The 27646-nt window shown below is 42.2% G+C and overlaps 3 protein-coding genes across 6 annotated transcripts in view; 1 reads left to right on the forward strand and 2 right to left on the reverse strand.

The window, feature by feature from the left end:
• The first annotated feature begins 25 nt into the window (after nt 1–25).
• lyrm2 (LYR motif containing 2) lies at nt 26–2091 on the forward strand. Its single transcript, XM_080791661.1, has 3 exons — nt 26–104; nt 846–986; nt 1729–2091. The coding sequence occupies exons 1-3, from the start codon at nt 60–62 to the stop codon at nt 1807–1809; spliced, it is 267 nt and encodes an 88-aa protein (XP_080647787.1). The 5' UTR covers nt 26–59; the 3' UTR covers nt 1810–2091.
• A 115-nt stretch (nt 2092–2206) lies between these two features.
• The window catches only part of ankrd6b (ankyrin repeat domain 6b), a 54616-nt gene continuing 29176 nt past the window's right edge, over nt 2207–27646 (reverse strand). Inside the window, exons 3-16 of one of the 4 annotated variants that reach the window (XM_080791658.1) lie at nt 27598–27646; nt 25584–25682; nt 22518–22616; nt 21424–21522; nt 15846–15944; nt 15360–15458; nt 14866–14943; nt 13106–13210; nt 12523–12645; nt 10716–10889; nt 10063–10215; nt 7559–7672; nt 6774–7071; nt 2207–6432 (exon numbers count right to left, since the gene is read on the reverse strand). The exon at nt 27598–27646 is cut by the window's right edge and continues 2 nt beyond it. In XM_080791658.1, the coding sequence (XP_080647784.1) occupies nt 5852–6432; nt 6774–7071; nt 7559–7672; nt 10063–10215; nt 10716–10889; nt 12523–12645; nt 13106–13210; nt 14866–14943; nt 15360–15458; nt 15846–15944; nt 21424–21522; nt 22518–22616; nt 25584–25682; nt 27598–27646 (2170 nt within the window). In that variant the 3' untranslated portion in view covers nt 2207–5851. Of the gene's footprint in view, nt 6433–6773; nt 7072–7558; nt 7673–10062; nt 10216–10715; nt 10890–12522; nt 12646–13105; nt 13211–14865; nt 14944–15359; nt 15459–15845; nt 15945–21423; nt 21523–22517; nt 22617–25583; nt 25683–27549 lie in introns of all 4 variants that reach the window. The other 3 variants (XM_080791657.1, XM_080791656.1, XM_080791659.1) reach the window with 3 other exon arrangements.
• LOC308334810 (E3 ubiquitin/ISG15 ligase TRIM25-like) overlaps nt 26484–27646 on the reverse strand; it is a 38514-nt gene continuing 37351 nt past the window's right edge. The window contains exon 2 of the mRNA XM_080791660.1: nt 26484–26514. The gene's annotated coding sequence lies outside the window, so the exon portion shown is untranslated. The remainder of the gene's footprint in view (nt 26515–27646) is intronic.

The raw sequence follows: 27646 nt of genomic DNA on the forward strand, positions 1-27646 counted from the left end.
CATAACATCCGGTTTTTAACTTGTCTCGTGCCAGAGAGAGCGAGGCTGTCCGAAAGATCATGTCTGTGTCAAGGTTACCACCGGCAGCTTTAACTTTAAAACAGGTGAGAGAAGCAAAGAACCGCACATGAGGTCAAAACGCGTCCTGCGGGTTTATGTGACGTTCATATTATACAGCTGGTGACTGGTTAGCCATGGTCCAGTTCTTACAGCGAGTCTCAGACTCTCTGTAAGCACTGGACCAGGGCTAGTGACTGGTGAGACACATCTGTCAACTCAGCCTGGTGTTGAGTAATCTGTCAAGACATTCACTGACAGATTCACAAGTTCATAACTGATTCGTAAAGCAAACAACGCGTACGATGGGGAATATGTTATTAATCACTTTATACATGGCGTCGTTATTTGAGGAATGTCATAGCCTACCTGCGTAAGACGTAAGTCTTTTCCCAAAATAGACAATCAACATACAAAGCTAAAGGAAAAATTGCCGAATATTCTTTGCCATTCTTTGTTAGGTTTCATTATTAATTCATTGCTCATTCTATATACTTGTATTATCCTGTGTTTTTAGTGTTTTGTATGTATTATTTCACTGTTTAGCACGGGTGATCACACCATGCAGCCTTAGAATTATATCCTCAATAAGTTGACTACACCTGCTTTATAGTGTATGAATGATGGCATAATTGTAGAACACTGGTCCTAATGTCACGTGCCCAGTCTGGTTCCATTTATACAACCTTATAGAGTTATAATTTATCAACACCCTCATTGTTTAATAGTATGTTGTAGTATGTTGATTGTTGACCCTGTTCTGTTGATGTCCTGGCATAATGCATCAGTTCCTACAGAGGCAGAGGGTCCTGGGCATCTATAGAAGCATGCTGAGGACCATACGGCAGGTTCCAGACGAGGCAGACCGCAAATACCTCAGGGGCTGGGCCAGAGACGAGTTCCAGAGGAATAAAGGTGCCACAAACCAGGTGAGGGAATGGTTCATTTATTTAGTGAGCGGTATTATAATGAGGTGATTAAGCAACATCAGCAGAAATAAAGTCATCAGCCTCTATGAATGATGCATCACCAAAATATTAGCATTGACATTTTCGTACCATTTACGGTATTCGCGTCGCTCCTGGTGTGTAATAATGAATGACCTGTGAAGCCTGAAGGTTTAACTTTAACCACTTTAAACCTGGCATCCCTATTTTGGTCATGTGAAAATAGCCTTAATCTACAAGTCACAAATACAGCAAACTTGTAGATCAGCTATTTTTCATTATTCATCGTACAACAAAGTGTATACTGTAGGTCAAAAGATGACTTATGTTCTATCAATTACGCACCCCATGAAGCTTTGAATACTTTCTTTTTTTCCCAGCATTCCTAAGGCAATAATTTGATGACCCGGCGGAGTCTCCTATTGACCGATGACCCGGCCATCAAAATATTTGGCTCAAGAATGCGACCAAAATAATTCTCCATGAATTAATTCATAGGGTGTGTAATTTATTTTCTTCTCTTTTTTTGGTGAACTACTCCTTTAATTTGAAGGCCGACAGGTCGCAGGCCGTGAACCGGAAGTCAGTCAGTGAAATTTTAAAACCGCATCCGAGAAACACGTGACATTGACGCCCTTCCCCTATTCGCTCATTCTAGGACATGACGTACAGTATGTGTAGTCAGTCAGAAGAATTGCTGACATCTTTCTCCCATCTCCTCCAGGATGCCATCCGTATGATGATCACACAAGCAAACAACCATCTGGAAACGCTACAGAAAACACTGGCTCTGGCCCACAGTTAAAGAGACTCAACTGGGCATTGAAATGATCTGTTCATCTGTTTTTATCCACCGCCGCCCACAGTAACTCTCAAACTTTACTGGGCACATTCACTTTGAAGCAGAACCTCCAGATAGCAGCTGGCAGAACAACTGAAGGGACTACTCGGCTAGAATGAATGTCCCAGCATTTGGTTTATAGCTAGTGTTCATCTAGCATCCTGCTCTGTAATATACTGTACAGTATTCTTTGTCTGACGACGGTGTCACTTGCCAACAAAAAGAATAACACATTTTTCTGTTTAACCACATGGACTCTACCATCCTTATTTTTGGGTGTCGGTGAACATTCAGCAAAATTAACAAATCTACAGTACAAGCTCACAGTACCAGGTCTTATTCCCTAATTTGAGTAAACTAAAGACCTGGCAGACAAAGCAGAAGCGTAAATTAGGCTTTAGTGTACAGTAGTAACACATCAGACATTATTTAGGTTTCTGAGATATCACACATGGTCCAAAATCACTTATTTCCTGACCACAAGGTAATTGCAAACCTGCTTAGGGCAAAATGTCTCAGGAGGTAGAGTGGCCGTCCATTCAATCCCTGCCTCCAACTCCTAGCTTTGTGTCGATGTCCTTGGGCAAGACACTTAACCCCTAACTGTGTGTGTGAATGGGTGAATGTAACGCACATTGTAAAGCGCTTTGGATAAAGGCACTATAGAAACACATAATTATTTCCCACCACAATGGGACACCAGAAGTTGATTAGTCACTCATATCCAGTATACTGCCTGGACAAGATCCAGTTCAAGTGGCACAGTGGGAATATTGATACACAAAGGGGTTCTATACTGCTGCTTTCAGATCAGTTTTCACTGTCAAGTACCTAAGATTTGCTTGCGTTAAAAGCACTGTGCAATAATGCTTGCTTATAACATTAGCAACTGGTGAGCTGTCAACTCCGCCTGGTATTGGGTTAGACACTGACAGGCTTACGTGGTGTAACTTAAGTGATTTCTTTAGTTTTGTCTTTATGTTATTATTACGTTTAAAAAAGTTAAAGCTGTCCCGTTACAATGCGCTAGACCCCTGGGAGATGGATGCTGAGATGGAGCGCCACACCTACCATCAGCTCCCAGTACTTGCCACACAACTTGCTGCACCCACACCGTGCTGCTCAGACGCTGCCCGGGATCGAACCCATGAACCTTTGGTCCAAAGGCGAGAGCTCTAGCACCGCCACCGACTGAGCTACCCAGACACAATGATGGATTATGATGGTAAGCATCGCTGTAGCAATGCTTATTCAGTTACAGGGGTTTCTCCTACTCTTTAGTGAACAGAAAATATGTTTTCAGGCCAGGATACCAATTTCATCCAATCAGGAGAGAGAGATCTCCACAAAGACAATGTATCTGCTTCCATTTTAGTGTTCCAGTTGCAATTTCGTCTGCATTCATTTATTTGTGTTTGTTTCATAACTTCCACTTTCGTTGTCTATCCTATATGAGTGATGGGATATTGGATTCCCAACTTGAGAATTGATTTTCTATAAGCTTTGGGGAGAGCCCGGTTACTGAACAAACACTGTAGCAACGATTACTATCGGACTGTAGCGCTATTTAACACTTATTTGGTATGCGGTCAGGTTTAGGCCTGGCTCAGGGAGGAGGACGCCCCTGCCATGCATAGTCCACCATGGGCACCGTTTCAGGCGCAAAACAAAGTCTTATAATGTATTGTACACCACCATTAAACTACAGTGGTGACATTTCCAAATCTAGATACCGTTTGTGTGATGGAAAACTATTTTATTTATTTTCTTGTGGATGAATTACAATCTAAGCATGAATGTGTATATTGTAAATACATAGACACTGTTAGAATCTTGTCATCTTTACTTTTTATTACAAAATACATTGTCTGGCATAATTCCAGAGTGCATTACTCATATCAACAAACTCATTCATGAACAGCTAACATCCCATTTGAATGCAGCAGGCAGACTACATACTGTACAATATACACTAGACAAGTAATACTGCCACACGTATGCATATTCTTCATGCAAAAATAGTTTGACACATGTATTTTCTGAGTTGGGACTTGGGAGTAGGTTAAATTCTATCAGGACTGGCTAATACGTTGATACTTGATATTGTGATACGAGACTAGATATCAGAATCATATCGCCGCCATATCATAATATTGTGATATGCCATAAGAGTTTTATTAGTGTCTTGATAGATCAGCTATTTTAGCTATCAGATAAAGGAAATTGATATCATATGAATATTGAGGTATTTGTTCAAAATTATTGTGATATTTCATTTTGCCCATATCGTCGCCCGCCATACTTTTCATGAATGAAAAGACTTAAGTGCTGTATTGGTGGAATATGTAGAAGTAAATTGGAATTATTCTGTACAGTTACCTTGGTACTGTACCTGGATGTAATTGTGCTTATTAACACATGCCCAGGTCTTCACTAAAATGTAATGTGTAGGACAATAGTTTATAAATGCATCATAGATGAGATTATAATCCACTATTAGATAAAGAGTGATCCTGCAGTTGATACCTCTGGCCATGGTTTGTGCTGATAGTCTAATGACCAAAACATAATTTTTGAATTAACATTTTACAAGTTCCAGGCGTGTGTGGGATCACTCCTTTTCACATCATGGCCAGCTGTAATTTACAAACTAAACTAAATGACCAAATATTTCCCATGCTGGAATGATGATCATTAGATTTTGGACTGTTCCCACACAGTAAAATCTTCAGTGTTCCATTTGTAACTCGAGAGAAACTAGCACACAGTACAGGAATGTATGTGCTGTGTGCATTCAAACCTGTCTGTGATGTCAGTGGACAGAAATGCAAGTAACTGACATTTGTATAATTAATTTCTACTCTCTAAGAATGCTTAATGTGGACTGGGCTGGGTCTTCAGTGCTTTGTTGCTTTTGGCCACTTTCACTTCTCACACCCTAGTGTCCCTATTGTCATAATTTGGAACATAGCAAATTCACAAGCTCTACAAACACATTGTGTTGCAAGCTTTAGATAGGCTATTTTTAGAGAAAATATTTGATATAGAGAGAAAGCAGGAGGGGACCAAGTACAGACCTGTGGGGGACCCTGTTCAATGAATTATGTACAGGGCTTAAGTCACAAGGCTGGTTTCCAGCATGCAGAAAGAATAACAATAAAATAAAGCTTAGTATGCTGATATTCTATACAGTATACACCATTGCTGACTTTCAGAATCCCCCCAAATGTCATGTGATGTTAAGAGATTCTTCTCAGCACATAAAATGTACACTTGGAGATGTGTGACAATATGTAGAAAAGAGTAGGTTAATTGTGCTTGTGCAACACGTGTCATAATGCCCTTTCATGTTTTATTGTGTAGCCTACCTAACCTACTGCAAATGGTACAATAGATCCATTTGAAACATCTAGCTTTAGTATATCCACTGTTTCGAAATGCACAGTGAGAGCTGCCGATAGGTTACAATGAAATGTAACTGTAAGGATGATTCTGAAGAGTTTTGTTCCCATATCCATAACTATCCAGAAATTAGGAGAATGAAACCCCTGGGGGAGCCCGGCCAACAAATAATACAGTGGTTAAGACCTTTGCTCAATAAAGTATTTATAATGACATAATCATGGGGTTTTGAAAATGAATTGATCCCCCCCCTTCCCCATGTTGGCATATATATGTATTTTGGAATAAAACCCTTCATTTATTCAGGAACAAATACCGGTATCGTTTTTGTTTACTTTATTTATTGTGGCACGGATGTGGCTGTCTAAATTTGAGTTTCAGTTATATGTGATTTGCCCTGTTTAGAACAGGTGTGAGTATGCAATAGCATCTGATCTATTAGTCTTCATGATCACACAACTAGACGCTCTACACATGTTCAAGCTAGTTCTGTCGTGATTCCTCTTCTATTAGACAACCATGTAGTTCCAGTTCTTCCAAGTCCTAGCAGTGGACAATCTTCCAGTGTTCTGTGTGTGTGTGTGTGTGTGTGTGTGTGTGTGTGTTAGCAGTCATCCTGTCGGTTAGTCCTCAACATCCGCAGCTCGTCCTCCAGATAGGTGATCCTCTCTATGAGCGCAGCCCTGTCGGCCTGGGCCTTCTGGTCGGCCTGCCAGCGTGCCTCCTGGATCTTCCTTTCGTACCAGCGCTCCATCTGCGTGGACACCGCCTCGAAGAAGTACTGCGTCACCTCCAGGGCGTGCATGTTGTCCTTCTCCTGTTCAAACGAGTGCTCCCCCGCCGGCGGTCGGTCCCCGAACACCTCCAGAGTTCGTGTTTTACTACCCGACGTGGCGCCTTTAGACTTAGTCCTGCCCTGGGAGTGCCTCTTGTGGTGTCTGGTCCGATCCCGGTCTCTGTCCCTGTCCTTGTGCTCCTGTCTCCCGCTGCAGCGGCGTTCCGTAGCGGGGGACAGACTGCTGCCTCTGTTGGCCCTGGTTCTGCGTTCTAAGCTGTCCGTGTCCTGCAGTTCCTCATGCCGCCTCTGGGGGACGGCAGAGGTCAGGGAACGCTCCTTGGGTCGAACCACTTGGATGGACGCTGTAGCCGGGGAGGTACTTTCTGCCTTCTGGTTCCTCTCACCGTCTGTTGGAGGCATTTATTTATTTAATGCCCTCATATTATTTCTGATGAGGCAAACCACTTGAATCATTCTGGATTATTCCAACCATGCTGTTAATATGTGGTGCATATTGTTGTAGATGTATGCATTCATGAATAATAAGAAACATGCCTCCTTAAGTGAACATTTCGCGGATAATGTTCTGCCTGGCAGCAGTCGCTAATTTACATCACAGAGGTCACAACTGAAGCGTAATGTGCTCAGATTACGTAATGTTAAGTTACATAAGCATGTAGTGTAGGTTGCTAAAACAAGTCTCTGTTCATTGAGTGTTTGTGTGTGTGCGTTTTTGTGACCTGCATACCTGGGGAGCTGTCTGCGTGCACCACAAAGTAGTGTTTGGTTGAGCCTCCCTCTTTTGCACCGGAGTTTTCCTGGGCATCGTCTGGCAGCGCAGGGGCGCTGGTGGTGTCGCCGGGTGCCAGGCACTCACCGCTGCCTCCCTGCCCGACAGGAAGCACCGTGAGCCCGTCTACATCGGCCTCACTCAGGCCATCCGTCATGGAGGACGAGCGCTGCAGTTTGTCCCCGGTGAACCGCGACTCCATGTTCTGAAGCTTGGTCAGGCACCAGCTCTTTAGCTCGTTGACTATTGAGGCCTGCTTGATAAAAGCATGGAGAAAAAAAAACATGGAGAAGTTTAGCGACATGACAGAAGTCACATGCAGAAGGAAGACTGCAGACCTTGTTCAGACTGCGGTCAGATCTGATTTGCTTCTCAAATACGATCTGTAGGACTGACTGACTGACACACTGCACTTATTTGCAAGTGATCAGATTGGATTTGTGTATTCAGACGTTGGCCTATCTGCATTAGTTCAACGTGACAAACTGTTTATTGTACCTTACTAGTATAACAGGGTGCCAGTGGAAGAACAAAATCACAAATATGTTGAAGGAAATTCACAACTCAAATCCATTTTCTTCTCTGCATGTGTGGGCTCAAATCCCATCCTTGTTGATGCCAATCATTGTGTGGAACACGTAATCCTAAATTGGGTGCAACCAAGGTTTCTTGGAAGTAACATAATATTGTATCCATTAGTTGCGTGGATGTGCTGAAGGTGGCTGCTGCTGTAGTGCTTCTACCTGTCTCTTCTCCCCTTCCTGTCGTTCCTGGGTAGCCCGCTGGTCGATGCGATGAAGGCACTCGCCCCGTTCAGCAGAGACCCTCTCCACAGTCATCTTGTCAAGAGCCCGAATCTGAGACATATTAACACGTCATGTAAGGCTTAACACCCGAGTGACATGATACAGTTCATTTTCATTTCATGACCACCAGTTTGATTTTCCATGTTTCAGACCCGTAACTCCTCAAGTTCCCTCGGGGGTCCCTGGACCCCACTTTGAGAAATACTGGCATAATCAAAACAACACAGCATAGAAAACTATCACATTTCATTGCATTTCCTATTAGTTGAGCAATTAAAGCGATTTATCTATTGTAATGAGGCTGTCTGTCTGTCTGTAAGAATGTAATCTTGTCCCATTTTGTATTAGTTGAGCAATTACAGCGATTGCCAACCACTGCAATCAGGCCGTCTGTGTGTATGTACTTTATGTCACTCTGTCTGCAGTGATACACTACACATCATCAAGTCCAATCACAATACCATGAAACAACCTGTCCTACAGTATACTTGTGTCCAAATATAAGGCCAAAGTTCCCTATTAACTATTAATTCATGCTTATAAAATAACAATAAATGTCATGTCAATTTGTATAGTGTCTCTGGCGCAGAATATAGTGTAGATGGTGGTCTGCAGCCAAAGCCATATCTATTTGGGGGCCCTTGACATAAAAAGTTGAAGAAAGTTGAAGAACCATTGACTTACAGTACATAATGCATGCATGCGATATTCTGCATGGTATCTTCCCAGGTAGGAGTGTGTGAGAGAACGTATGTCTAATGTGTTAATAGCTTTTTACAGGACCATATATTATTCATATATGGATGACCTCGGGGGGAATGGAATGGAACCCTAGCCCCTGTCAGTATATTAACCACTAAACCCATTAAGACCTGAGGCTGAGTCTACACAAATGTTTTCTAAATCTCAACCGTTTTCTGAAGAAAAGAAAAACTATTTTGCTATAACAGTGGTGTTCAAACATTTTCATGTCAAGGACACCCAAAATGATATGTATTTGGCCGCTGACACCCATCTCAAAATATTTTGTGCCAGGGACCCCCAGCAGCAATTAGGTGATTAATAAATATTGCTTTAAAAATATATATTCAGATATTTGCACTCATTTTCACGATTTATTTTTATATGCTTTTCCCGGTTTTAAAGGGTTAAGCGAAAATAGCAGCTCAGCAATTTGGGAAAGATGTTTTATTAATGATCTTCTACAGAAAGTAAAATCCTATATAATATCATTCCGAAAGTGCTTTACGCTCTGTTTGTCCTCGTCACAGGAACCAGTAAATTCTCGCCCCGTTAGTTCATTGCTCTGCTGCCCATTGGCGTATGCATGACCACTATCAAAACACTTAGAGCAACATCTGCACTCAGCTGGAATGAACACACATCCCTGAGATGAAGCTAATCAACTGAATGAGCCTGCTGTACTATATGTGAGGGCTAGCGTTTAGCTGCTGCCCCTAGCCTCGGGGACCGCAGGCTTTTTGTTTCCAAAAGAAAGAAAGAAAAGCCTGGGGCGAACGAGCTAGGAAATATGGCATAGGAGTGGGAGTGAGCCTTGTATTTCGCTAACCAATAACAGTGCAGACTGCAGAGGCGCAGTGTTCTCCGCTGTAGTCTACCGGGGTGAGGGGAGAAGGCGGGGGCGGGCGCACAGATTGGTGAACCAATAGGATCCACCAGCTATTTTCGCGGGGAAAATATGAATCCGCCCCTCTAGACCAGAAAATTCACACAAATGTGTGGGCTTTTCCAGAGTGTGGAACGCAAAAAAGTTAAAATCCCATCCTTGTTAATATAATATAATCATTATGTTTAACTGTGGAACACCAAACATCCTGAATTGGGTATTAAACCTTATTTTATACTTATGCAAGAATGTTAACACATTTTGTACATAACACGTCCTGAAACGTCATAAGGATTGGAACCGAGAGGTGCCTTAGACGTCTGTGGACGTCCTAGCGACGTCCAAACGACGCGGGGCGAGATAATAATATTCAGAATAATTACTTCTTTTTTTTTTGGCATTTCGCTTTTCGCTTGCCGTATGCTAACGCTCTGTGAAACTATTAGCTTGTCATTGACTCCCATGTTAGCGCGGCGGAAAGAATGACTCGTATCTCCTCATCCAGGGCGCTCTCCGTGGTGATGAATGGATCGATATGCTGGCGCTGCGTTTCTGCTCCTCATCCGTCTCTCCCGCAAAATATGAACTCTTTTTGTAGCGTATATAAATATATTAAGATGATCGGAGATTGTGATGGCACTTTGTCAGTCAACTTTTTTAAGAAAGTATTTCCGGTTCATGGCTTTCAAAATGGAAGCGATCACTACTCTGGCGATTACTCCGGCGCAAGCAACGCCTTTATTTTGATGCAGTTCCGGTACTAAATGTGTTAAAAATGTTTATTAATTTCTGCATACTATGTGACTATGTGTACCTGGTGTTTGTTCTTGCGGTCCAGCTGACCCATCTTGTTGTTCATCAGGTCCTGGACGGTGTGGATCTCCGTCTTCATCTCTTCCTTGGTGGCCTCCAGCTGGTTCTCCAGTTTGCTGATGAGAGGTTCACAGCGGCAGCCGTTCAGAGGAGCCTGCATGCGAAAACAACAGTCAGCTCAAACCCAAGGTTCGGCTCAATCACATGTGCAGCCACATTGCCTGCATGTTTTGTCTGAACGGACCCTAAGACATAAGGACATATCGGTCGAATCGATGGTGGGACCCAGATGTCGAATCGATGGTGGGACCCAGATGTCGAATCGATGGTGGGACCCAGATGCGAGGGCTGCGTAGCGGCCCGAAATTCTAGTATCCAAAAAAATGTGAATGTGAACATCGCACATTCGTGTTTGTAGCTACAGCTACAAACGGGAAAACATCTGTTTCATTTTACATTTTTGCGTTGGCTATTCAAAAATAGCAGATGTACAAGATCATGGCTGTGAACACATCTGCTATTTTTGAACATTTCTGTTCTTTAAAGAACATTGGTTTGAAAGACATTCATATAATCAGCGTCAGGTCTTAATGCAGTAAATTGCTGCAGGGGAAAGGTGGGGGTGATTTGCGGCGCAGTGAGCGTTCTTCTCACCTGCATGACCTTGCCGTCCTTGCCGCGGTACAGGGTGTAGAGCTGGAAGGCCTTGTAGTTGTGTGGAGGTCCTGGCGGCTGGGGGGAGGAGGAGCCCCGCGGTTTAGCCTTCCTCCTGTGAGCTGCCTCGCCGTGCCTGTTCTCCCTGCGGCGGAGCGGGTCCGACAGGGCAGGCTGCCCATGGAAAGACCACCTCAGTTCATTAATATCCTTTTATTTTACTTTGACCCAGACAAACATTTAGGTCATAAGAGATTACACAGTCACCGACTTTGCCGATGACAAATATTCCTATGAAAAACAAAGTGCATCGATTCATTTTACAATTTAAAATAAATATGCACTTTATCTGGTACACCACTTGAAAGAGTCCAACATTAAAATAAATATCTGGGCATATGGATCGATGATAAATTCACCTTCAAGTTCCATATCGAGAACCTGATCAACATTGCGGGCAAAACTTGGTAATAAATAGTGTTTCCCCTTGTTTTTCAGAAAGAGGATCATAAAGGCCAACCCCTCGATGCCATCTACCACTCTGCTCTAAGGTTCATCACATGTGACCCATATAATACCCACAATTGCACTTTATACACTAAAGTTGGCTGGCCCTCTCTCTCCTTAAGAAGAGACCATCATTTACACGTACATTTATAAAGCTCCGTTAAATAAATCACCGTCATACTTTTCATCACTTAAAAAACCAAATACTTCCAAACTCGTTCTCAGGAATACGTCCCATTACTGGTCTCCAAGTCCAACACAGAGCTAGGTAAAACAGCCTTTGGTTTTAGCACTCCCTTTACATGGAATGAATTGCAAAATGTACTCCATGATCTCACTCACTGGAGCAATTTAGAAATGTGTTTGCTAAAATGTTGTTGTTTTAATTAGATGTCTTTATTATTGTTTTCATACTGTGTTCTTTGCGCCGTATTCACAATATATAACGTGTTTTATACTGCTGTTCCTATATTCAATATTATTACACTGTATTATGCATTTTGTAATCTCGGCATCATCCGAGAAAATAAATAGAGGTTGAATTATGAATGAATAATACCATAACTAACGCATCATCATATCAAGCAAATGCATCTTACAGTGTCTCGTGGATTGGTTAATTGAATTTGAGTGAATATTTCCAACTCAAACACCGGTAATATAAAAGCAGATGTCCATTCACACACTGAGCCATTTCCTTCCTACTGAGCTGGAATATTGCGTTCATACACACAGCCCCTCCATCTGGAAGAAAAAACTGTGCATGCCTGAACATGGCTATAATGTAAATCTTACAAACTTCAGCTTTAAATGAACACTCGTGATTGTAAGTGTGCAAGCGCCTGGTTATTGCTGGGTGCATGTTGTGTAGGGCTGTGTGATCTACCTACAATTAGGCCTGTCACAATTATTACATAATCGCAATTATTTTTGCATATTTGTCAATCGTTTCCTTGTTGAGAAATGTCAGATTTTTCTTTTTCAAAAACAGCAGAAATAGCAGCTTGTTTTTTTTTAGAAAGAAACAATATGAAATTTGTCAATAATTTCTTTGTACAAGTTATTTGTCGTATATTTAAGTTATTTGTCATATCTGTCCTGTGTAATTTGTGATTACGAAGCCTAAAAGGCAAACGTTCCAATGTAAATACTTTTACCGGTAATCATTAATTTGTGTGACAATTAATCGTCAACCTAAATTTGTAATGGGGACAGTCCTACATACAATTATCATCTCACTCTTATTGAATTGTTTTAGAAATGTTCATGTGGCTCAGGCGACTGTGACAGCTTGCTGTACCTTGTCTTTGTGCCTCCTGTTCTTGCCTCTCTTGCCGTTGGTGTCGGGCCTGTCGGCGATGTCGTTGTGTTTGCAGGCCAGACGCTCACTGCTCTGGGTGTCCTCAGCGGCAGACACACTGTTCTGAAAGAACCACAACAACCACAGTGTTCTGAAAGAACCACAACAACCACACTGTTCTGAAAGAACCACAACAACCACACTGTTCTGAAAGAACCACAACAACCACACTGTTCTGAAAGAACCACAACAACCACACTGTTCTGAAAGAACCACAACAACCACACTGCGTCACTTTGTGCCGCGCGGCGAGCTTGTACAGGTGCCATTTCTGAACATGTTTTTTTTTTAATCTCGAAAGTGTGAGAACTACTGCTTTAGATGGCATTTCTGGAATCGACCACAGGTGTTAATGGGTTAAACAAATCTCCAGTGCTCTGATGAGAGGTTGTCTGTGATAGGCGGTCACTGTACTGTACTGTACTGTACTGTACTGTACTGTACTGTACTGTACTGTACTGTACTGTACTGTACTGTACTGTACTGTACTGTACTGTACTGTACTTAGTGTACTGTACTGTACCTTGCTGGGCAGCATCTCATCTCTGGGCACCGACTGGGCTCTGCCCTCTGCCTTTAGCTTGTCTCTCCTCTTCCTTACACTCCTGCCACGTGTGAAGCTCTGGACCTAGACAGACAGACAGACACACAGACAGACGAAATATTCAGTGGTTGATTGGGATGGCATGATTATGCTAATTTAGAGTGTGTTTATTTAGCCAAGGAGATAAATGGAGTCTGCATAAACAATGCATAAACACAGGTCTACACAAATACACATGCACACACTCGCACAGATGCACTAGCCACAATCATGCGCGTGCGCACACACACACACACACACACACACACACACACACACACACTATTAAAGGCATAATTTCATCATAATTATTCCTCTCAATACTCAAGTGGCAACAAGGTTCTCAAGTTCCTGCATTTTTTATGCGTTTAATCTAACATCTCTCCCCAAATTATGTTTTACAATGAATTTGGTTGGGACATGAGTCTGATGCTGATGGTGGAGTGAAGTCATGTGGAGGACATGTATTCTGTGTCAACTCAGTGGAAGCTAAACGCCTAAAGCCTCATTAACCATTTCAATGGATGTCCATTGTTCACACTCAAAGCACTATGACTATACTCTGTTATCCACTTGAAATAGAACATTTTGAACTATTATATTGTCACTGTATGCAGTGGTGTGCTGTGGATTTTTTAACTATAGTAGGGCTGTATTTTAATGACATCACGTGCACACGCATGCATGTGCACATAGCCACTCAGCTCGTGCTAGTTGAAATACTGTATTCAAATATATGATGGAAAACCAGCTATTCTTTTTTTTTATGTTTTGTTTGGCTTTGGCCTTTATTTTATATTTTGTATGGAGGGACAGACAGTAAGCTGCATTGTAAATTTGTTGTTTTTTATTTTTGTTTCAATTAATTATTTTCCTTTTAGTTTTATATAAAAGCCCTTTGCATATAGGTACTCACCCATAAGTAGGCCTACTTATAATAACCACACAACATTTCTTTACTGTAATGTCTTTATTTTTCTTCTTTTTAAAGATATGAGATTACAACATCACTTACATTAGGCCTATTTTCAAAATAGTGGTTTTAAAACAATCACAAGGATAACTTCCAACAAGGATAACCATGTGAGTTTCATGTTTTGAGCTCATCAGTAATATTTAGTAAATGAACAGTAGGCTAAATGGAAAGAAAAAAGAAACGTGTTCATTCACTGAATGTTTGTAAATATAGGATAGGCATAAAAGCTTTGGGCTTCAGCCTAAGCCTTCTTAGGCTGATCATTCAAGCCTACAATGGCATGCCCAAAATAGGGATGCCACAGTTAACCCATTCTGACCTGAGATCAGATTCATACGAGGTTTCCCACTGGACACACACTGGTCTGATGAACCCATTCTGACCTGAGATCAGATTCTAAAAATGTCAGTCGTTCTTCGAATTTTTCAAAAATAGCAGACCTACAAGCTCGTATCGCGCCACTCGGTGGCGCGATATGAGCTTGTAGATCTGCTATTTTTCAATAGGTAAAGCATAACATGATGCTAACACCAAAATGGGTGCCCGGTCAGAATGGGTTAAAGTGGTTAACGGATGCTGCTGGGAATATACAGCATAATACAATGACTTAATGCCTTTCGGGAATTCCAAAACATATCGAGATGTGACAGCCAAGAAACGATACACGCTCTGACCGAACTAAAGGAGCACAACACCATAAACGTCAATGTCAGACTGGTCTCACCTGAGGGGCTTTAGTCAGCAGCAGAGCCACCTCTGGATTGTTGTGTTCTCTGGCCTGGTCCAACGCTGTCTGGCCAGCCTGCAGACAGAGAAACACTGCATTAGTCTGCTTGCAAAGGCACAGTCCGAATCCGAAATAGACAGACTCGGACATAATATTACTTTCTAACAGGAACAGTTAGAATCGGGAAAGACAGAATAGAGAAGAAAGGAACACAGAACAGAAATGCACAGTCGAATTAAATATATGATAATGTCCATATAAAATAGCAGCGGGTATTAAGTAAGTATTTAAACAGATTATAGACAGACAAAGTGTTAAATATAGTTCTGAGAGGTAATTAGTTCGTTATAAAAAGCCCTAAAGAGGATAGTGTCTCTACTGAACTCTGGACAGAGATGTGTGATGTTGACATTACAGTTATGAAGAGCACAGAACCAAGCCGCAGAGCATTAAGGATGTAGAACAAATGGGGCCCGCAGGCACTCCCTCACATTGTTGGAGATGCTGCCGTCTGCTCCAGCCTCCAACAGCAGCCGCACCGTCTTCTTGTGGTTCAGAGCAGCTGCCACATGGAGCGGTGTGTCCCCAGACTGACCCAGGACAAAACAACAGGGATGTGTAGATAATTACTATTAAAACATCCATGCGTCACGCTACACTGAATGCTTGTATACAGGTGTATACTGTATGTAAATGCAGCAGATGATTGTTGTTGTAAGTGACTCAGTGCAACAGAACATCTTTTGCATGGAGGATCTAACTCAGAAAAGAGCATTTTGCGCTCTAAGATCCTGAAATACTTTGGCACAGATCTGAATTATGGATGTTCTTTTTATGTTCTTGTTTTTCAAAACCAAATATTTTTTAACCCGCATTATTCTCCCAGTCATTAGTCATTTAGTCATTAGGCCAATGAATGAGTGGTGTGTTTTAACTTTTTTTGCAATGGAAAATCCTACATTTCGAGCCTTTCTTACCAGGTTCTTCTCTGACACGGAGCAGAAGGCCCCCAGGAGGATGCGGAGCATGGCCACATGGTTGTAGCGGGCCGCTACATGCAGACACGCGTCCCCAGCCTGGAACCAACACAAGAGGTTAGCTCCAACATTACATGTCATGTCCACCTATTCATTAGGTAACCACTTAAACCTTACTTTGTTGACCAGGGTCCCCCAGGGATCTATCCTTGGCCACCCCTTTTTTTCTCTACACCAAAAATAGCAGATCTATAAGCTCACGACGCAATGTGAGCTTGTAGATCTGCTATTTGCGCGGACATGCTCAGAATAGGTACAGTACAGTTTAAAAGGATAGACAGAATATCATAAACATCTTACAGATACAGTATTGAACACTAAGACTGCTTCTCTTTTTGTATTTTCTAACCTTTTTTGTGTATTTGGGGGAATTTGTAGACAACCACGTCTCATCCAATAGAGACACACAGGGACTACAAATGTCACGCCCCCAAATGAGACAGGGACTACAAATGTCACGCCCTCAAATGAGACAGCGGGCCCACTTCAGGTCTGTTAGAATGGTGTACTACAGCTGTCAATGCAATCCTTATGAGAGGCATCATAAAATACCTAATTTCACTGGTTCATTACTGAGGCTGTAGCGATTGTTTTTGTGTTCTAATAAAGTGTCCCATATGTTTGATGTGTCCTTTTCAATGTCACATACCTGCCATCTCAATATACAACCCACAATGTACTATAATATATGTGTGCCAAAGTGCTAGCATTGTAAATCAAGTTAGTCTAGTGGTCGCACACTATACAGTATGTCACGGTCTTATCCCTTGTATTTGTGGAATATTATCCAAACAGCATCTTGCAAGACTAATTATTAATACTCATCTGGAGAATTCACTAGGTAGTTGAAAATGTCAGGATATGTCACTCCATTTAGCTGGGTTATTTTCCTATTCAGCCAAGTTAAATACACAACAAGTTGACAACAGTAAAACACACTCTGCGGTAGGTAGAACATAATATATATAAGCCTGTGACATGTTCAAAATATAGACATGAATGAATGAACGAAGTCAGTCGGGATCGGGATTTATTATTGAGAATTCCACTCTTCAAAGTCGTAGCCTCATAAAGGCAGTGACGTTCCTTAAAAGCGACAGGTTCTCTGTCTGCCGTCTCCCCTCTGCTCTGCATTCGAGTGGTAAATTAAATGTGAAATATGTCCTCTATTGAGAAACCAACAATATGTTGACAAAGACATTTCATACAAAGTAGGCTAACTACAGTGGAGTTTCAATGGACTTCTATGGGCTGGCATGCAGTACACCGTTCTTTTTTTTAATCAAAGTTTCTAATTTTTCAAGTCGCATTATACGAGTAAAAATAGCATACAAACATTGTTGATATTTTTTACCCCTCCCTCCCCCCAGAGTTCCCGCTCTGAAAGAGCCACAACCCCGTTATCTTGTACCATTAACAATGAAATAAAAGGCACATACAAATATACATATACATATAAAAAAATAGAAGAGATTTATCAAATATATAATAATTGCAGTACACCGTTCTAACGGACCAGATGTGGGGCCGCTGCGCTGTCTCAATTGGGGGCGTGACATGTGTAGTCCCTGTGTGTCTCTATATACACGTGAGAGTCACCAGCTGCTTCTTTTCACCTGACGGTGAGGAGTTCCCATGCTATCCCCCTCCCAGTTCCGCTCCCTGTTGAACAGGCGCCAACCTGGCTTGTTCGTGGTTGGGGCTGGAGGAAACCTGTGTTGTGGTTGTTTAAATGTAAGGGTGTCTATATGTCTGAGATCATTCAGCATGACAACAGAGCTATGGGAACAAAAATAGACTGTGGGTGGGTCCTTTGTTTTTATGGAGCGAGCCGTCTAAGTGGTGCATTCATATGGCCTTAATCCAAAGCGCTTTACCATGTGCATTACACTCACCCACACACCGATGGCAGAGGGAAGTCACCATCCTGCTCATCAGGACAGAGCAGTTAGGGGTTGAGTGTCTTGCTCAAGGACACTTACACTAATCTCTCAAGACAGATTCAGAGCTCTGCAGCTGAATCTGTCAGCATCTCCCATTACATGTACTTTAGAGTTGTTCTTATTAGGAATGAAACAATTAGACCACCACGGGATCGAGGAGGACTTAAAGTCGGACTGCAATGGTTCTTTCGGTCATTTTATTTCAGACTGACTTGGAAGCCTGCACGTTTCTGAACCAATCAGAGCCTTAGATCCCTTCAGGCTATTAGTAGCTCTGCTGCACACAGGTGCAGTGATTGAGCTACTGTTTGTTTACAAGTGAAAGAGAGACAGCCAGTAAATGCATGTTTGCTACTACGTGGCTTTTTTTCTAACCTATAATGTTTTCAGATAGATATTTTAGCATGCTGATTCAATTTAAAACGAGTCACTGTCTGGATGTCATCTTGAATGAGATTAAAAACGGAGTAGATCAGCTGTGTTTGGAGGAACGTGCAGCTATGGGAAACAGGTGAATGAAATCAATCAAGATTAATTTATATTCATAAGAGTAGCCACAATTGTCTTTTTATGGACTTTTAATGTAAAAATCACACCTGTGTGACGTGAAGGGGCGCTTTTATCATCATACATCATCTCATTCTGGCCAATCATTCACAATTTGCGTCCTCACTTTTGTCTTCAATGTTTGTGTTTACACAATGTATGCGTTTACACAAACATTAAAAACTGGCCAATCATTGTCAATGGCATTCAATGTTTGTGTTGTCTTTACACAAACCCTCAAAGCTCTACATAGCCGCTCCGACTACCCTCAAAAATACACAAACATTGACATTTTCCCATTGTTTTGGCATAGGCTATTGTTAGGTATGCCCATATGATGAGCACGGATATGCTCTAAAAGTGTGAAAAACATATTTTTCATTTCACTAGGTCTTTAAGGAGCGTAAACATCGACATCTGGTCTCAGATTGCTTCGACGCCTAGGGGTAGCTGGAGATCGAACCGAGAACATAACGTTTCCAGCTCTACCTCGCAAGAATGATACCATCAATATGACGTGAGGGATTCACAGGTAAGCCATGCCATTATTACAACCCAGCCGGTGCTGCTTCTGTTTGAGGCAGATTGAAGGTAGTTTAAACAAAAGCCTGAATTGTATTTTTTGTCAGATGATGGTGTCACACGGCGGAAATACCTGATTTAGTAGCTCAAGCGACGTGTGGTGTGCTTGACACCAGTGTAGCATATATACTGTACTTTTAATATATAGGCCTATAGGTGTTTTGAGAATTATTTTCCGTAACGATGAAAATTCATCATGTTTGTATGCCTCTGCCAACCAGTTGCAGTTACATCCATAGCTATCCAGACTTATATACCGTACTATATATCCAGTGGATGCCACCATTGGTGTGTGTGTGAATGTGCGAAGTGAGGACACTGGCCTTGACTGTATGCCGCTTCACCTCCCAATGTATGAATGAATGGACCATTGGACCATTGTAAAGCGATTTGAGTAAGCACGTAGTGCAAAGTCGCTATAAAAATGCAATCCATTATTATATGTAGGGAATGAAGGTATTTAATGAACAGTGCACTTAACCTTTGGCCTCCTACTTCTAATCATACTTCTTCACCCTTGAGTCCAAGTGGACGTTTGTACCAAACTCCCTGCAGGCATTGACATACATACGGCATTCACGAGGTTGGGACAGACATGCCTCCAGCCACGGGCCCACGGCTGTTGGCAGACAGAGGCATCAATAGGGATGCCAGGTGGAATGTGGTTCATTAGCGATGGTTGGGTATTCAAAACACCACACAGCTGTCGCAACGGGGGGTATGCCCTGCACTGTGAGTGGCAGAGATTCAACAGGGGGTATGCCCTGCACTGTGAGTGGCAGAGATTCTCAGCCTTTTTAATTCAACCATCCCCAGTCAGTTTGACATGCATTGGGCCGCAGACCCCCATGTTGGATCCCAATCTTCAATGAAAAATCCTTAATTTAACTCTGAGAGTGTGCAAATGGAACCTCCCACAATCCCCCCAAGTTGCCCCAAGTTGCTTTGCTTTTTGTTTATACTAGAACTTTTTAAAACAATTATAATACACCATACCATAAATAATTGAACCATACGCTTCAATGCAGACAGATAACATCAGTCAGTCTTTCTGACTTAAAAAATCGATTTAAAATAGCGTGGCGTTAAAAATCACGACATTCCCCAGTGTTTGGAGTGCATATGCACCACAAGGTGTTTTCTAATGAGGTACCGTGTGTTCAGCGGGCTGTGGAGAGGAAGCTGTCAACCTGGATTATGGATTGCGTTTGTTTAAAAAAAATGTTTTTTACCTTAGATCAACCTCGTCTCACCAGGATGTCAACACGGCGGAAAAACTTTTCAGCTAGTAACAGACTAGTGTAATGCGGTCTAGAGACCATGCGCCTACTCCCCAGCTAGTATCCGGTTATGGGTGTCATTGTTCCCCCCACAAATGAATGCTAAATCGAGTAGCCTGGTAAATGGTATGCCATTCTTTTCTTTTTCGAGGGGAGCTAGCCCCTCCTATATTCAGCTATTAGTGTAGATTTTCATTCAATTCCCATTGACAATGAATGGTAAATCTACGTCATATCTGTCTAAGCAAATCGGCTTAGTGTCTATATTCGCCCTACACAAATTCTCATTGACAATGAATGGAGAATGTTAGGTCAGTGTCTGAGCAAATAGACATGTTACGTCATGAGGATGTACGATGATACGAGTGCCCGTCACTTCACACAGGTGTGATTTTTGTATTTATTTGTATGAGCTAACCTGCACTGCATCGCAGGTTTATGAGTAGGCCCTACATTTATGACACCTCTGAAGGAGCGGAATAATTTTGGGTGAGCACAGGTGCTCTTGTTTCCGGCCCCTGGTGAATGTTATATCCACTGTTAGACCAGATCCGAAAACAAGTTGATCCCATTCCCAGTTTACCTTAGACAGACATTTTCACAGGACTAGAGAAACGCTGGCCTTTGACTCATTCACTCAGTCCTTAGACTGGTCCATAACCCATCATTGCTCAGAGCCACTGATTGCTGCAGATGCTTGGTAAGGCAGTGTTCATGAATGATGAAGTCTATATTTAAAGAAATTGCACTGTGTCTACAATCTGCATCCCCGACTAAGTGTGACAGGTTGCTCCACACCAGCAATAAGGCTGCTTGCGTAAACAAAACAGATGTGGCGAAAAAAGGCGAACATTCAGCTGAGAGGTTTAGTGTAGAGGGAAATCGTATAGACCCCTGGGGGAGTAACTAGGGTTTAAGTAGTTAAAATTTTTGGTACATAGTCTGGTCATGTTGGTAATGTGATGTAATTTGTAATTTGATTCAGTGCCTTGCTTGAGGACACTTTGACCATATGACTTATGACTCAAACATTTTATGCCAGCCAACAGGCCTTCAGGTCTGTTGCCTTCTCCTGACAACAGACCTTGCAGTGGTTCTCAAAGTGGGATGCAGGGGATCGCGAAATGTACGTTTGAGAACCACTGCTTTACAGTACATGAAACTTACATGATTCTTGCTGTCAGGTCTGGAGCCTCCCAGTAGCAGCACCTTGGCACTCTGAGCATGTCCGTTCTGACATGATAGGTGGAGCGCTGTGTTTCCTGCCTGAGGAAGGGAGAGAGAGAGAGAGAGAGAGAGAGAGAGAGACAAGTAGAAGAGAGACGAGGGGGATAGAGAGAGTTAGAGAGAGAGAGAGAGTGGGAATAAGGGAGAGTGGGATGAGGGAGGATGGAAAGAAGTAATCAGCAGCAGGAGAGATGAAAGAGAGAGAATGGAGGAGAGAGCAGATCACGATGAAAGAAAGGAGAGGTGGAGGAAAGGGATAACAAGACATTAGAGTGACAAGAGGCAGGGAAATGGACAGAGTGAGAGATCAGGGAAAGAATGCATTAACATTGTCACCAACTAAATCCATTTGTCAGAACACATCCCTGCAAGGGATGGGATGGATGTTGAATGTCAACATAAACAGTGGAAATGTCAACATAAACAGTGAACCAAAATACAGCCAGAGGGATGTATCTTTCTGCAGGGATACACACCAACACACTAATATAGTGGCTGATGGAGGGAAATGAGGGCTAAAATATTTATATACATGTATATTTTTTTTTTAAAAGGCTAAATGTTACCTAGTTTCCCTTTTAAAGGTATATTCAGTGATTTCACTAAAAAAAACCTTAGGTTTCGTTTTTGGCTAGGTGGCAAAGCCTTTCATCCAATCAGGATAGAGAGCCAAAAACGAAACCTACTGTTTTTTGACCCCCAGGGGTTAACTGGGGACAGGAAGGAACTCCTTATATGGTCAGCACACTCTATAGTAGAGAGGATTATCACAACAAAACAAAAGAAATAAGTGAAATAAGTGAAATCACTGAATATACCTTTAAAGGCTGCATAAGAGTACGGTTTGGTCATCATATTACTACATTACTAATCGTCTCTCAACATTTTATTATATAAAAAAGAAAGTCTTCTGAAAGCACCATAATATCGTGACATTATCGATCGTCATTATCGGTGTCCATCCTACTATAGCTCTACCTCCCACAAATTAGCTATTTGTTTTTGTCAATAAGGCCCAGTAGCTGTGGAGTTACCTTGTTCTTGGCATGGACGTTGGCCCCAGCCTTCACCAGCAGTTTGACGGACTGACTGAAGCCATGCCAGGACACCTCATGCAGGGCAGTGTTTCCATCCTGTCACAGCACAGGCTCAGTTAAAAACACTCCACTGCCAACTTGCAAACTACACAAACTGTTTCAGCTCCAGACCCAAAAGACTAATATGCTGTCTCCCCAGGACCCAGAATTACAAAGAAGCCATTACGAATTAGCAGTGAATATAGCATGGGCGCCGAAGGGGGGGGGGGTCTCAGGGTCTGAATGTCCCCACACTATTGGTTGATGACTGGTCTATTTATTTATTTATTTATTAATCCCGACCCGGTGCTGGTTAACACCGTTCCCATGTTGTTGCGCAATCGTCGTTGTATTAGCTGCATGCTTGCCTCTCGCCGCAATGACCATTCTGCACAATCTGCAGTTTCTCTCTCAATGTGTCGGACAAGCTAATCCACGACAATTGTCATTCTTTGTATGTATGCTGGCTGTAGTAGGTGTCAAAACAGCAGGGGCTCGGGCTGCTAGGAATGATCAAGTGCTGCTGTGACTAGCTGACCAGGGATCAGATCAGATTACTGCCGCTCAATATATGGGGGAACAAAGTTAGGCCATTTCCCCGTCAGTTAAAGCTGAGAGAGCACGGACGCACAAAACGCATCAAACCTCCGTGGACTGAATGGTGTGAGTGTTCATGGATTACTTTATTCTTCGAGGTGAAAACATGCCATTTCATGTAATTCGGTCTAATATAAAACAGAATGACCTTTTTTCAGCTCCACTCGGATCTGTAATCATTTTTGAAGTCATTTTGAGAACATTTTCAAGTTATTTTTCTTAAAAAAAAAAAAAAAAAAGTCTGTGGCTTCCTGAACTGAACAGTGTCCATTGATTGGGTTCAAGGTTTCAAGGTTTTTATGTATCCCGAGTGGATACAATTGTAGTATCAGTAATCAAGAATATATCAGCAAATAGATGAACAGCACAGGAATTGTCAGTCTCTACTTTACAAGATCAGATCAACGCATATGACAGGCAATAAAATAGGTTTAAGTGGTTAATAATAATAATCACACCCATGTGAAGTGAGGGGCGCTAATATATTAAAGTCTAACTCATGTTGATATGGTGATGTAAAACAAATGGTGCCAACACAAACATTAAATGCCATTAACAATAAAGACACAATGTAATGAGGGACAATATGACGTAAATAAAAAGCAATAAAAAGGCAGAAAAGTGGATCCAGCCAATCATAACCATTTACTCATCGGGAGATCTAAAGGTCAACAGTCTTTTGATGAATGAGTGTGAGCTTCAGTTCGTGAGGGATCCTCACGGCCCTCTACCATATAATTTCGTGAAGAACGTTAGCTCAGAACTGCCAAAACTGCTAAAATTCTTGGCCCTTTGGGCTTGACCCCTAATAATAATAAAGAAACCAGTGTACTGTAAGTGTAAGGCACAGTAAGAATGAGAGCAGGCAGCGCTCTAAGTACTGAGCACACTACTCCATCATGTACTACAAAGTATTTCTGCTCAGGGAATGAGGTTAAGCAGATTATACACAGATTATACACACAATGTTTTCCCTACAGTTTGTCAAATAGCTCCGATGCCATCTGACATTATGATGGCTTTCCAGTTCTGTCTATTCCTGTCATTTCTTGCAACAGAACAGCCGTGTGCGCGTGTAGAGGCAAATGTTATACTTTTACTCATTTGAAAACTTTAGCATTGTGAGTTTGTAGATCTGCTATTTTCAAATTATTATATTTGAAAATGAAAACTTATGAAATGGGACATTCTTCAGAATGAGTATTTCCTACTTTTGGTACTTGATACCAATACTTTTGTACTTTTACTCAAGTCAATTTAGAATTCTGGACTTTTTACTTGTAGCAGTATTTCCCAAAGATTACTTAGAAAAAATGTGAGTACCTTTTCCACCACTGGTGACTATGCATGGGGCGTAGAATAGATACATACTGGTGACTGTATCCATGGGGCGTAGAATAGATACATACTGGTGACTGTATCCATGGGGCGTAGAATAGATACATACTGGTGACTGTATGCATGGGGCGTAGAATAGATACATACTGGTGACTGTATGCATGGGGCGTAGAATAGATACATACTGGTGACTATGCATGGGGCGTAGAATAGATACATACTGGTGACTGTATGCATGGGGCGTAGAATAGATACATACTGGTGACTGTATGCATGGGGCGTAGAATAGATACATACTGGTGACTATGCATGGGGCGTAGAATAGATACATACTGGTGACTGTATGCATGGGGCATAGAATAGATACATACTGGTGACTGTATGCATGGGGCGTAGAATAGATACATACTGGTGACTGTATGCATGGGGCGTAGAATAGATACATACTGGTGACTGTATCCATGGGGCGTAGAATAGATGCATACTGGTGACTATGCATGGGGCGTAGAATAGATACATACTGGTGACTGTATCCATGGGGCGTAGAATAGATACATACTGGTGACTGTATGCATGGGGCGTAGAATAGATACATACTGGTGACTGTATGCATGGGGCGTAGAATAGATGCATACTGGTGACTGTATGCATGGGGCGTAGAATAGATACATACTGGTGACTGTATGCATGGGGCGTAGAATAGATACATACTGGTGACTGTATCCATGGGGCGTAGAATAGATGCATACTGGTGACTGTATGCATGGGGCGTAGAATAGATACATACTGGTGACTGTATGCATGGGGCGTAGAATAGATACATACTGGTGACTGTATGCATGGGGCGTAGAATAGATACATACTGGTGACTGTATGCATGGGGCGTAGAATAGATACATACTGGTGACTGTATGCATGGGGCGTAGAATAGATACATACTGGTGACTGTATCCATGGGGCGTAGAATAGATACATACTGGTGACTGTATCCATGGGGCGTAGAATAGATACATACTGGTGACTATGCATGGGGCGTAGAATAGATACATACTGGTGACTGTATGCATGGGGCGTAGAATAGATACATACCTTGTCCTGTCTGTCCAGAGCACAACCTTCCTGGATGAGGGCAGAGATGATGTCACTGTTCCCCACCACCGCGGCCCGATGGAGAGCCGTCTGCTCCCCCTAAATAAAACAACAACACAGTCAGTGCTGATTTTGACAGTTTTGATTTAGTTTTAGTCAATTTACATACAATTTAGGCATTTAGCAGACGCTCTTATTCCACAGTGATTTACAGTAAGCAGGAACAACACATGGTAATACTATACATAGAAATAGTCATCATGAGTAATAAGAACTAGGGGTGTAACGATACATTTTAACAGCGATACGATACGTATCATGATACATGGTTGACGATACGATATAGACGATATTGGTTCATTATGGCGATACAATACGATACGATTCAATGATTTTAAATCGATACAGTAACTATATAAAATACATTGACATTATTTTAAATTAAGTAATTAAACCCCTATTTAAAAAAAATCTTCTAAAAATGTATAAATTCCACACACAAAAATGTAGTATTGATACAATCGATTAATTGCATAGCAAACCAATTCGATACCGATTATTTCCATTGCAAAATGATACGATACATAGTCAATGTTGCTGTTTTCATTTCGATATACTTCGGTTCTTGAAATTAAAATAGATTTTTCGATGCAGTTACTATATCGTTACACCCCTACTAAGAACCTAACATCCACCTAACAGTAGAACGGTAGACTATAATGATACACTATAGAATGCTATGTCTACATAAATGACATTTAAATTTGCATACGCCTGCAAGGTCGCCGAGGCTAGGGCAAGTGCTACGTCAAAGTCTTTTGAATACTTGAATAATTTCCATTTACTTTTAGTCCTTTTTAGTCATCTGAAATGTTTTGGTTTTAGTCTAGTTTTAGTCGACTAAATATCATGAGACTTTAGTCGACTAAATCTACAGTTGATTTAGCCTTTATAATAAAGGCAAAAGCCACAAAAAAACATAAAAAAAAGATTTGGTGTCCCTCCCAGAGATTGAAAACATCCTATCCAATTGGCATCCGTGGCCTAATATCAAACTTTGAAATTAAAACATTAGAAAATCACTGCGTGTAAATAAATTGAAATCCCTGTGCATGCAGACCAAGCGGTGAGTGACACTTAGCAGGCCAGGTTTCCTGGGAGAACGAGCAAAGAGTGATTATTTCCGTGAGAGAGGCGCAGGAGGTTCTCTCATTCCAAGCTAATAAAAGAGGGCTTGCCGAAACATTTGAAGTGTGCAGCTGCAGCAGCAGTAGTAGTAGCAGCAGTATTTTTAACCACTTGAGCCCTATAGAGTCCCTATTCTGGGCATGTCAAAAGAGGCAAACATTCGCTGAAAATAGATGACGTACGACCCTTCACGTCGCTTTACAATGTTCTTCACAGTCACCCATTCACAAGCCGATGCCGGAGGAAACCATGCAAGGCACCACCAAACTAACATGACTCCGCCAGATGGGGCAGCAGAGAGTACACTGGGCTCCCCCCCTCCTGCTCCAAGGCATACACAGTGCTGCCTTGATCCCGCCTCTAGCTGCCGCTGATTGGCCAGGCTGTTTGGTGGCCGGAGCATCGAGTCTGCCTGAGAGTTCCCAGATGGGAGCAGGAGGGGGGGAACCCAGTGTACTCTCTGCTGCCCCATCTGGCGGAGTCAGGGAGCACTCGAGTGTCTTGCTCATGGACATCAAACCTTAAACCTTTCCGAGACGGCAGCTCTACCTCCTAAGCCACTGCCACCGGTAGGCGTGGGCCCGAGGGCCGCTTTTTCCTAGACCATATACAACACGCCGTTATTTTGTGCCTATAAATCAGCTACTCCCTTATCAATTCATAGTTGATAACAGTTATAAGCCCTACATGGCCTATGTCAGATATCACCCTCTCTGCCATTGGTACCCGCTTGCAGGAAGGGAAAGTGGAGGTGAAGGTTTAAGGCAAGGCTACTTACGTCGTCTTGGATGTCCAGGTCACAGCCGGCTTTAAGGAGGATACGTACCACCTCGATGTGACCCTTGTAGGCAGCCAGGTGCAGGGGACTTCTGCCA

Source organism: Protomyctophum bolini (assembly GCF_963924005.1).
Source record: "Protomyctophum bolini genome assembly, chromosome: 19".
Lineage (NCBI taxonomy): Eukaryota > Metazoa > Chordata > Actinopteri > Myctophiformes > Myctophidae > Protomyctophum > Protomyctophum bolini.